The following is a 12,547-nucleotide window of genomic DNA, read 5'->3' as shown; positions in this document are numbered from 1 at the left end:
TCACACAAAAGGATTGAGACTACTAACAGACTTTTTTTTTCTCTCTTTCACATCAGATGCAACTCCAGTAGTACCTTCACGGGCAGCAACTCCAAGATCTGTAAGAAATAAGTCACATGAAGGAATTACAAATTCTGTAATGCCTGAATGTAAGAATCCTTTCAAGTTAATGATTGGATCATCAAACACCATGGGAAGACTATATGTACAAGAACTGCCTGGAAGCCAGCAACAGGAACTCCACCCTGTCTACCCCCGGCAGAGATTGGGCAGCAATGAGCATGGACAGAAGTCTCCATTCCGTGGCAGCCATGGAGGCCTGCCCAGCCCTGCATCGTCAGGTTCCCAGATATATGGAGACGGCTCGATCTCGCCAAGGACTGACCCACTTGGAAGCCCTGATGTCTTCACAAGAAGTAATCCTGGTTTTCACGGAGCTCCCAATTCTAGTCCTATTCACCTGAATAGGACTCCTCTTTCTCCACCTTCAGTAATGCTACATGGTTCTCCTGTACAGTCATCCTGTGCAATGGCTGGAAGGACTAATATACCTCTTTCCCCAACCTTGACTACAAAGAGTCCAGTAATGAAAAAACCAATGTGTAATTTTTCAACTAATATGGAAATACCACGAGCAATGTTTCACCACAAACCACCCCAAGGCCCACCTCCCCCTCCTCCACCTTCTTGTGCTCTTCAGAAAAAGCCATTAACATCTGAGAAAGATCCACTTGGCATTCTTGACCCTATTCCTAGTAAACCGGTGAATCAGAACCCTGTTATCATTAATCCAACTAGTTTCCATTCAAATGTCCACTCTCAGGTACCTGTGATGAATGTAAGCATGCCTCCTGCTGTTGTTCCTTTGCCAAGTAATCTCCCTTTGCCAACCGTAAAACCTGGTCATATGAATCATGGGAGTCATGTACAAAGAGTTCAGCATTCAGCTTCAACCTCCCTGTCCCCTTCTCCAGTGACATCCCCAGTGCACATGATGGGGACTGGAATTGGAAGGATTGAGGCATCGCCCCAAAGATCACGCTCATCTTCCACATCATCAGATCACGGAAATTTCATGATGCCACCTCTAGGACCCCAGGCCAATTGCAGTGGTATTAAGGTTCCACCCAGGTCACCAAGGTCAACAATAGGGTCCCCAAGGCCATCAATGCCATCAAGCCCTTCTACCAAGTCCGATGGACATCATCAGTACAAGGATATCCCTAACCCATTAATTGCTGGAATGAGTAATGTGCTAAATCCCCCAAGCAGTGCAGCTTTTTCTACTGCATCTGCCGGAAGTTCTGTAAAGAGTCAGCCTGGTTTGCTGGGAATGCCTTTAAATCAGATCTTGAACCAGCACAATGCTGCCTCCTTTCCAGCAAGTAGTTTACTCTCAGCAGCAGCCAAAGCACAGCTAGCAAATCAAAACAAACTTGCTGGTAACAACAGTAGCAGCAGTAGCAATTCTGGAGCTGTTGCTGGCAGTGGCAACACTGAAGGACATAGCACTTTAAACACCATGTTCCCTCCTACTGCCAACATGCTTCTCCCGTCAGGTGAAGGGCAAAGTGGTCGAGCAGCACTAAGAGATAAGCTGATGTCTCAGCAAAAAGACTCATTGCGGAAAAGAAAACAGCCGCCTACCACAGTGTTGAGTTTGCTCAGACAGTCTCAAGTGGATAGTTCTGCAGTTCCTAAACCCGGACCCGACTTGCTAAGGAAGCAGGGTCAGGGGTCGTTTCCCATCAGTTCAATGTCTCAGTTACTACAGTCTATGAGTTGTCAAAGCTCTCACTTGAGTAGCAATAGTACCCCGGGTTGTGGGGGCTCAAATACTGCTTTGCCTTGCTCTGCTAACCAGCTGCATTTCACAGATCCCAGTATGAACTCCAGTGTTCTTCAGAATTCACTGACACAGAGCATACCTTTAAGAGGGGAAGCCGTGCACTGCCACAATGCAAACACTAACTTTGTTCACAGTAACAGTCCAGTCCCAAACCACCATCTTACAGGTTTAATAAATCAGATTCAGGCTAGCGGGAACTGTGGGATGCTCAGTCAGTCGGGCATGGCTTTAGGAAATTCATTACATCCCAATCCACCTCAGTCAAGAATTTCAACGTCCTCCACTCCAGTGATACCAAACAGCATTGTTAGCAGCTATAATCAAACAAGTTCTGAAGCAGGTATGGTTTTATTAGAAAAAAGTACCCAAAGGTACTAAACTTTTATACGTTTTTTTAAAATTTGTACCAAAATATTTATTATGATAAGAAATGATCCTTTCCCCGATGTGAAATTCTCATCATTTCTTTAGTATTTATAATTTTATTTACAGAATGCTAGGGATTTGTCTCTTAGAAAAAAAAATAACAACCAAGAGGATTCCATGTGTTTCCATTATTCGTTGTCAATCTGTCGTTTTGAATTTCATTCGACTTTCAGTTGGTTCAATAACCATTGGACTCTAAACTATGAAAGAAGCCATAGAAGGCAGGATTTCCTGGTTATTGAGACATGTACTTGGTCAATGCCAATATAAAAGCCGTTTCCCCTAGCTTGTGTTTGTATTCAGGTAAATGAAGCTCACCTTGGAAAATCCAAAAAAGAGGCAAAAATAAATGGATATTTTTTTGTTCTTGCTGCTGACCGGAAATAGGTGAATGAATAGGAAGAGTTAACTAGAAGTTGTATGAAGTAGAAAGCTGTCTTCTAATGTGTTTTCTTATCCTAGTTTGCTATCCCTCATTACTATTTGTTTGAAAAAAATTCAAAAATGGATATTGGCTACTTCCTTTTTTAAAAAGGTAATAATTTAAGTTTTCTAATAAAAAAGGCTTGAAAACCTGATTTCCAGAATTTTTGATCTTGAAATTATTTTGCAGTTTTCTTGTAGAACTAAACCATTATTTTTACCATTGACATTATAGTATCTCATTATCTGCTATTAATGGAGACAGATTTATTTGAAAGTAGACACATTAGAAAGAACTGTATTTTGTTCAGTAGAGTCCTCAGAAATTACTATAAAAAAAATTTAAAGAAGCACTACAGAGATAAATTCATGGAGACATCTGAAAATTTGACCATAAGAATATTAGAAATACCCAGAATCCAACAATAATGATTTGAGAGATTGGTGAGAAATGACAAGGTGGAAATAAAAAATGAATATAGAGACGGTATTACTCAGATATGAAAACAGTGGGCTTTTAAAACCAGATTGCTACTGGAAGTGAGAAAACTGCTGAGGCTTTTAATAGTAAGCTATTGTGTGGTTATATATAGACTGTTATATCACCATGCTAGAAAGGCATTATGACCTACATGTCTTTGTTGTTGATAGTAAAATCAAGTGTTTTCCTTCCTGGTGTCACTACTTATACCTGCCATTCTCCACAACTTCTGTTATGTGTTATGTTTGATGTCAGTATTTAATGAAGAACTGTTCATTGACCTCTTGTGTTAAAAAGAATATAAGGTGAAAAAGATAATTGAAATGATTAGTGCCTTCTTGATAGTCTAAGAAATCTCATGAAGCTATTATGTGTTTAACAGGATACTTATTCCAAAGGGGCTTCCAGCTTCTCAGTGACTCATATTTCTTTTTAGATAATCTCAAATAAATGAAAATTTAATCTTATGCATTTAGCAGATTAAAGTTACATAAAGTCAGTAACTATTTAAAAATACACTATATTTATTAAGCATAGCTTCAATCATTTGGATGAGACATTGTTTGTCTCATTGTATTATATTTTTAAATTTTGATACCCCTTACCTCAACTTACTTTGTTTCAGGTCTAAGTTCATATTGCAAAGTGTACGTATTTTATTAATGATGTATTTTAATTTATCTATAATGGAAAAGACCGACGTTTATTTATGTTCTTGTTTCTTCTGATTGTCAAGTTTAGACTTTTTATTTTATATAGTCTTAGACATGTATTTTCTTGTTCCATGCCTCTCTGTAAAACATCAGATCTGGATTGCCAGTGCTGGGATTGTTGAAACACATATGTTGAAATTTTATTAATATAAAGAAAGTGTTAGCATATAAATAGCTAAAAGGGATGAGAATAAATGTCTAATAATGATGTGGATGTGACCAATCATGTGTAAGATAACAGAAAACATATGCTTGATAAAAATCTAGGTCAGTTAGAATTTTTTAAAGTATTAAATTTAATAAAATTAAATACTAATTAATGTATATAGATCTGATGTGCAGCTGGTAATAAAAATGGGTAGATTTACTAATGTAGCTCTTTTGATGAGCTGATTTATTAAAGAGGTCTCTAATATCATTTTTTTATATACACAGTGATCTGTGTCAGCTGAATGTACTGTCATGATAATTGCTTAGCATCCATCAAATAAACACCAGAGGTGGGCATTTACAGTGAAACAGCTGATGACAGACATAACTCTCCCTTCAAGCTTTGCTAAGTATTCCTAGCATACTAGGAAGACATTAGAAGAAAACACACTTTATTCTTAAAATGTTGCTTTTAGTTATCCTTGAGTACCTCTGATGTACTAGGTGACTTACCTGTATTATTTCTAATTTGTACAGTCTTCCAAAGTGTAAGGTGTTCTTGTTATCATTTTACAGATGGGTAAATTGAGCCTCAGAGAACTGGAGTATCCAAAGTCATACATAATTGAATAAGGATTTGAATTCAGGTTCATCTGATCCTAAAATCCATTTTCTTCCCAGCTGCATAAGTTCTTCATTGGAAGCATCTAGTTGTCAAAAATACTGTTTTCCCTTTCGAATCTTTAAAAATATCCAAAAGACAGTGAATTGAAGCACATCAACGCATGTTAGAAACCATGTTTGTAAACTTTTGATGCACTTTTAGACCAAAGTCACTTATTTTGCCCTCTCTCTCTGGACTCTGATATCCTAGTATACAATAACTAGGATATTTGTATCAATGCAGATAAAATGTCCACAATATCAAAAGAACTGCCCCTCATTTGTGAACTACATTTGGTAACCTTGATGTAAATGATTTTGTATTGCCTCACTCAGATAAGAATTGTTTTCCTAGTGGGTGAAGTGTCAGTAGGACTTTGTAGGAGACAGCTGTGCCCATGCCAGCCCTGCCACACCAGTTCTGATAGCACAGTGCGGGTGAGAGACACCTGCGGGTGACATGGCCCAAGCATTCCTTGTGGTCGTGGAGCCTGAACAGAGCTCAAATACCTCCTGCTCACCCCAGTGCCTTTTTTCCACTCTCCTAAGCAGCAGCTCAAAAATGTTACATTAAGATTGCATTGAAGACCAGAAATCACTCTGAAAACTTGATAGGTTATTTTCAAGAACTTCTTTTATAGAGAGGTTTTTATTATAAACAACCCAAATATTCATATTCTAGGCCTATATGTGAATACCAGTCCATATTTAAAATGTATTATAACTCATATATGAGAATTGAAGGCAAAGATGGTAAAAAAAAAATCAGATAAAAGATATGAATGCTTAGAAAACACTTCTAAAACTTAGAAGATAGGTTTTATTAATTCTGTTTGGTGCTTTGAAATTGCCTTTCCACTAAAGCTCTCTGAACACTTTGCATTGCAAAGTTTACAGGTTTCTATTAACGTTTTGGCTATGAAATTACAAGTGAAGTTTAATATTTCCATGTAACAGATTTAGAAAACGACCAGTAGGATACTTGGTAACATTCCTCAAGTTGTAAAACAAAGTTCTGGTGGATCTGGCAACCAAACCCAATCAGTTCCTCAGTATCAGTCCAATTCAAACTGCTGAATGCAGGTATGTTATGAAATCCATCAGTCGTATATACATTTAAAGCAATTTTCAGCTTATGAAGTTAGTTGAATTTCAACATTGAAGTGGTTCCAGCATGTGTCCTGTTGTTTGGTTTAGGGAAGAATTCAAAACCAAGTGCCATCAGGACCGTGCCTCCTCAGGCCTCTGATCACTGCCCACCTGTTTACCACAGAACAAAAACACACATGCCAGTAACTGGGGCCTTTGCAGAGAACCCAGCCTTTCATGGCCCTGTGGGTTTTCACAGTTTTCAAAGAAGCAAAAAGATTTGGACTATTCTGCTAACCAACTTAATAACTGAAGCTTGCCTTCCTCCAAATGATAAAGTCATTAAATACAACTTTTTCACTTTAAAATGCCTTTTATATTCTCATTTTTTGGTAATAAACATTTAATCAGCTCTTCTAAACACATGAAAATAAAGTCCTGTGAAGGGGCAGAGTATGGGTTTGTACCAAAAGAGTAAATGATTCAATCATTTCTTTGCCTTAACTCTTAAAGATATACATCGACTAACAAGACTATAAATAAACCTGTGAATAAATATATGCTCATGAATATTTATATATTTTTTTTTAAACTCTGGAAAAGAAAGTGTTTTTTCAGCACAAAATACATTTGATTGAAACTCAGTGCAGCCTCTGAACTGGTAGGTATAAGAAACTTAGAGATCACAAAAGGATACTTCATATATAAGCTTGGCTTTTTGTTCTCTGTATTTATTTATTCTTAGAACATCCCAGTAAAGAAAGGGAAACTGTCATTCCCTTCATTTGAGGTTATAGTTGCAAAAAGGTTATGGGATAAAAATACTCCAGGATGGATTATTGTACATGTTAGCTCTCTCAGGATATGGGACGTTTGAAGGGAAGTAAGCCTCTTGTCTAATGTAGACTTATATAGAGTGAAAAAAGGCAAAGATTGCTTTAAGGCTGTGACTGAATTAACAATAGTTGCTATTAAAAGTATTTCCACCCAAGTTTTTAAATGCCTAGATTCCTCATCTGATTGATGCACAGACTTCTAGGTTGAAAGTTGCCCTTTGCTCTTTTTAACCAAATACCAAAACTATATTATATTCTTGATTATGTGATAAAAATCTATGTCTATTCTTTTAGATAAATTTTTGCAAAATGAGCCATTTCTTCTTTGCTGTAAGATATTTTTACAACAGACAATGTCTTGCTGTTTAAGAAGGTTTCCTAATATCAGGGTTACACCACTTGCTTTGTTTACATAATCCAGGTTTAATGTTTCCTCGTGTACAAAAAAAAGGAATTAAAATGTTTGAATTTAGACATCAAGTCTATGTAATCAAAAGTGATAACAGAACTCATAGTGGTGTGATATGTTTGCTGATTCAATGATCTATTTTGTACCTTTCAAGAAATAAATTGTCCCAGTGTGCAAATTGGGAGAATTTTATTCTATTGCAATACACTAAGCTCACTTATAAAACCACTATAAATCCTTAAGATCTCAAGGAGATTCCTAAGCTTTATTGACTAAAATCAAGTGGTCTAAAAACATTGTAGTAGCCTCTAAAAGTACCCAAATTCTAGGCAGTAAAGTTAACTCTACCAAGATCCGACTCATTAAAAATAATGCTGAAACATAATTCCTACAGTGTCATCAAAACAGATTTCATTTCCATGTGCATGTAGTACTAAATAAATCATAAACTTCTACCTTCTCGGAACTTCTATCAAACAACATTAATGCTAACGAAGGAAAGAGTAGAGTAAAAGTTATTTTCTAAGAATTATACTTCTGGCAAAGTCAAAGTAACAACTCACCATTTTATAGATTTAGAATGGAACTAGACAAGTCTGCAGGTGTTGCCAAGATACTCCAGGGGTAGGAGCTAAATTCAGAATCTCTCTCCAAGACCCATGGGTACAGGTATAGGAGAGAGTAGTATTTATTACAGATGCCCTAGAGCAGGGCTCCTGGACTGCATAACTCCACAGGGATACCTGCCACACTAGAGTCTATTAAGTATGCCTCCTGAAACACAGCTCCATAGATATCCCCCACAGAGCTGAGCAACTGAGAGGCCTCCTAAAGCAGTGTTTTTCAAACTTTTTTTTTTACATCTAATTTCTAACAAATTAACTTGGATTCCATTTCGATAAAGAGAAGTTTTTAATGTACAACAAAAATTTCCTGAAAAAACACTCCATGTGATGCACTCTGCCATTCTGTCTCATCCTATCTTACCCTATCTCATTGTATTTTTATGACAGTCATGATCCACTGAAATTATTTCATCACCCACTAACAGAGCATGCCCCAGTATTCACATGTATAAGTTAACAGAATCAGTTTCCACAAAATAATATTGTGGCTATGCATTGTACTTTTTTTGTCTTTACTATTTCATTTATCAAAATATACTAATTGAGGGTATACAAAATTGATTTTACAACCTTTAAATAGCTCTAAACACTGTCTTAAAATATTTATGAGGTAGTTAAGTCAGTATTTATTGAGCATCTGGTATGTGCTCAGCACTGCTTAGCACTGAAGATAAAATAGTATACAATGGAAGGACACAAAGTTAACTATTAATAACCTAGAAACTACTTGCTCTGCTCATTAAACAAAATGGGGTAAACTCTCAGTTCGAATATTGATAGTTGGAGCATATTAACAGTGATTCTAGCATACAGAGAGAACAGAAATCCTACCAACCAGGAGAATTAACCTCTTCTCTCAGCATTTGTTTCCTTACAATAACTATTAAGAAAAATGTGATTAAAAGCATTTGCAACACAAAAAACCATTGTTACTTGAGAAACTGAAAAATCTCAAGCTTTTTTTTTTTTTCATTTCAACAGCTTTTAGAGTAATCCTATGTGTTAATAAAGGAAGCAGAAATGATCAGTAATAAAACACACAATTTTGTCTGACCCCATAAGAATGGCCTCCTTGATCCAGTCATCATCACTCTGACCTCATACTCCAAGGTACAGGCTACATTCCTTCCTTCCACTGGTCTTCCCTCTTCCCTAAGAGGTTGGCCTTATTGACGGTAGAGAGTATTTTCTGAGATACTCCCACCGATACTCCCACTCTCGCCTCTTTCTCCTAAATTGTTTTGGTTTTTGGTGAAGAACAAATAGACATAGTTCCTAGGGCTTCCTGCCTACTTCTGGTAAAGGAATGCTGGGCATTTATATCAACATCCAAGGTACAAGACAGAGATTGGTATATCTTTGTAAATACATGTTACCATGTCATTACTAAGGCTTGGGAAACTAATGTTGGAAGATCTAGACTGCTCATAAAAGTTATCTTTCAATTTTTTAAATCAACCCTTTAAATAGGATTTTTTTCTATTTTCATGGGATTGAAAAGTATATTACTAGACTTACTAGGGCATGATATTTTCTCCTGTCTCTAGAAACATTCATTTTTATTAAGGATTATCATTGATCCTGTTTGCAGTTGAAATACACTTGCCAAAGCAAATGATAAAGGTCAGATAGTGAAGGAGTACCTTCTATATGATTTATTTCTTAGGTTTCTTGAATTTTGTGGCTAAAAAGCAGTATTTGGGCTTACCAATTTAGAAAAAGTTTTATAGCATGAAGTTATATTTATCAAAATTGGGACTATAGGCTGAACTGGTGTTATGGCATTTTTTAAATTATTTTTAATTGAAAGATAATTGCTTTACAATATTGTGTTGGTTTCTGCCATACATCAACATGAGTCAGCCATAGGTGCATTGGTCCCATCCCTCTTGAACCTCCCTCCCACCTCCTACCCCTTCCCACCCCTCTAGGTTGTGACAGAGCCCCAGTTGGAGTTCCCTGAGTCATACAGCAAATTCCCATTATAATGATATTTTTAAAACACCTGTTGGTCAGTTGGAATGAGCCTTATGCCCTCTCTGTGCACATACAAAGAAATGTGCAACAGTATTAATACTTAGGGCCAACTATGAAAGTTTAGCCTAATATGAACAATGACTTCTCAGAGTATTAGTGACAAAGAAGAAAAAAAAATCTAAAGAGGTAGACACTACTTTTCTTTTGAAAAGCAATTTTTAAAAAATGAGATGAAACATCTCAAGGATGAAATTTAGTAATACGACAAATATCCTTTAAAAAAATCCTAAAAAGAAATGACTGATGCTATTTCTGTATATACACTCATACGCAGACACACATTATAAATTATACATGTATATGAAGAATACACTTTACATCTGAAAATCTGCCCCACAGGAAGAACTCCCACTGTTGTTTCCTAATTGTACTGGACTATCTCAATCTCTGATTGGGTGTCTAGGAATATGATCTCACACCAGGGATGTTTGTTTGGTTAGCTTTCCAGTCTTAATTTCTTACTTCTTTAAAAGTAACAGAAACAATGAGAAAAAGAAGTTATGCCAGTTTGTGGTGCCGCTGGCTGGTGTGAAATAAAAATTCTTCCCAATTAAAGGACTTCTCCAGCTTGCTAACTTGTTCCAGGCTCCCAGCTGCCTTTTAGTTATTTAACTGCTAAATGTTCAGTGAATAGTTTGCTTTTTAAAAAACTCAAAAAAAAAAAAAACAAAAAACCATCTTCATTAGAGTAAGCACAAAACAGCTGCTCCCACCAAAAAAAATCAGCTTTGAGAAAACATTTTTCCCCACATGCTTAAGCAGATGATAGTATTTTATGTAGAGATGTAAGTTCACCAGAGAATGCCTATTCACGATTAAGTGGTTCAAAAATAAGCAATTTCCAGTTTTCCTTCCAGCTATAAAAATTGACAGGATCCTCTTTCAGTGACCCCAAGCAATAATGAGTGACTATAAGAATTCAGAGTACTTTGGGATGGACCTCTTCCTCTGTAAGATTATTTTAACTCTCCAGCTGGGAGTCTTCTAAAGTAACTTGACATCTTCCAACCATCTCCCTTCCAGCAGCCTTTATCTCCTGGCACTGGACCAGGAGATAAAGAGTCAGTTTTCACAATACAGGAGTCACAATACACAATACAAGAGTCAGTTTTCACTTTCTCTACAAATGGGTGGTATTCTCTCGTCCATATACACACTTGCCACACACAGAGAGCAAGTGATCTGATTTCTAGAAGTTGAATGCATGTTTTACAATCTTAATAGATTGATTCAACCAACATTTTTTGAGTGCCAACCATGTGTTAGAGACTCTTAGGTCTTGGAAATACAGAGGGAAATAAGTAATCCTTGCCATTAATGGTTTAGAAAGATGACTAAATACCTTCACTGCTTGTCTAAGGCAGCAGGTTTAACCAGGGTTGAGAGGGCTGGGGTGGGTAGAAAAGCAGTGTACAATATTTTCAGTCATATTTCTTTGTTTTGAGGATACATAAGATTTGTATTACCTTCCATACACTTTATTACCTCCTTGTCTGTTTTTAAAATTATTTTGCTTCCACTTAGAAGCCCATTCTCTCTTTTCCACTCTCAAATCCCAGATCAAAGGTTACCATTGCTTAGTTTTTCCTAACACCTTCAGTTTTACATTTGCCCCGTTGTTATATACCTGCTATAGTTCCTAGCATATTGCCTTGTAGTTATATTAACTTTATGAAAAGAACTTTAAAATTTCCTGGTTCATAATAAGCTCTCAGTAAATGTTTGAGACAGGTAGATCTGTGTGTTATCACATTGTCTAAATTCTGCTTTCCTGAAAGAATAGGCAGGGTGTTGTGTTATTGTTGTTGTTTCTCTGTATCATCATTTTTATCCTTTTGTTCAGCAGAGTATACTTGATTGTTGAATTGGTGTGTTGAAAACTAGGGAAAATAAAAAACATGCCTTGATCCACATATTACCCTTAAGAAGCTTGTGATACTCACCACCTTCTTTTTGGTAATGCAAAAATATACCTAGAATAACTGTATTTTCTTTATTGTAATTCCTCAAGAATATTTAGATGGAGAACTTTTAGAATAATGTCCCCAAATGACTGCTTTCATAAATCCTCAAAATGGATGTTTCTGTTTCACAAAATAAAGATAAAAGAGTAATAACCCCTAAGGAAATCCTTCATCTACAAAGCCTTGTATACACACTAGACTATTTCAGAAATGTACTCTTGACTGTGATTAGAGGAATGGTGATCTGTATATTTAAATATGTCATGATTATTTAGCAGATAGGGGAAAAAGCCATAGATAGTGATTACTAGTAAATAAGAGTTTTTATTAGCTTGTTCAAAAAAGTGGTTTCCAAATGCAAATAAACCAAAGTACCTATTTATGGAAATGGCAGCAAGATTTAAGGAGCACTGAAACGTTTAAGGTATTACTGGTTTTTATCACAGATCTGAATTAATGTTTAAAGATTTGTATACTCTATGCCTACCTCAGCATCTTATCTCCTTTAAATGCAACAGTGAGAGCTTTAAAAAAATAAAGTAGACCACAACAGCTAGAAGACTTGCAAAGTCATGCTATAGAGATATATGTGTTGGATACGCTGATTTTATACTTCCTATTGTTACCACATCATCACAACTAACTTTAGCTACTAATGTCAATAATGATGACAATGATAGCTCCTTTTATTTGTATACTTTTACATGTTGCAAGCCTTTCACTTACCTGTCTTTGATGCTCACAATGATTATTTTCCTTAGAAAAATTCAAAAGTAGGAAGCTTTCATATACAGGAAGATGTCCATCCCCATGTGATATATAATAATGAAAAAATCAAAATATGAATGCCAAACTTTATCAGGTAGTTCAATAAATATGAT

General features: G+C 36.1%; 1 protein-coding gene across 50 annotated transcripts in view; it reads left to right on the top strand.

Annotated features, from left to right (window-relative positions):
- Positions 1-12,547, top strand: part of MBD5 (methyl-CpG binding domain protein 5) — a 479,551-nt gene that overhangs the window by 432,242 nt on the left and 34,762 nt on the right. For all 50 annotated transcript variants that reach the window (XR_009599347.1, XR_009599348.1, XM_060410010.1 and 47 more), the window contains one exon: positions 57-2,189. Coding sequence is in view for 48 of the 50 variants with exons in the window: in XM_060410010.1 (XP_060265993.1) it covers positions 57-2,189 (2,133 nt within the window). In the remaining 2 variants the exon portion in view is untranslated. The remainder of the gene's footprint in view (positions 1-56; positions 2,190-12,547) is intronic.

This window comes from Ovis aries, chromosome 2 (genome assembly GCF_016772045.2).
Source record: "Ovis aries strain OAR_USU_Benz2616 breed Rambouillet chromosome 2, ARS-UI_Ramb_v3.0, whole genome shotgun sequence".
In the NCBI taxonomy this organism is placed as follows: domain Eukaryota; kingdom Metazoa; phylum Chordata; class Mammalia; order Artiodactyla; family Bovidae; genus Ovis; species Ovis aries.
This window is presented reverse-complemented; position numbering and strand designations above follow the sequence as displayed.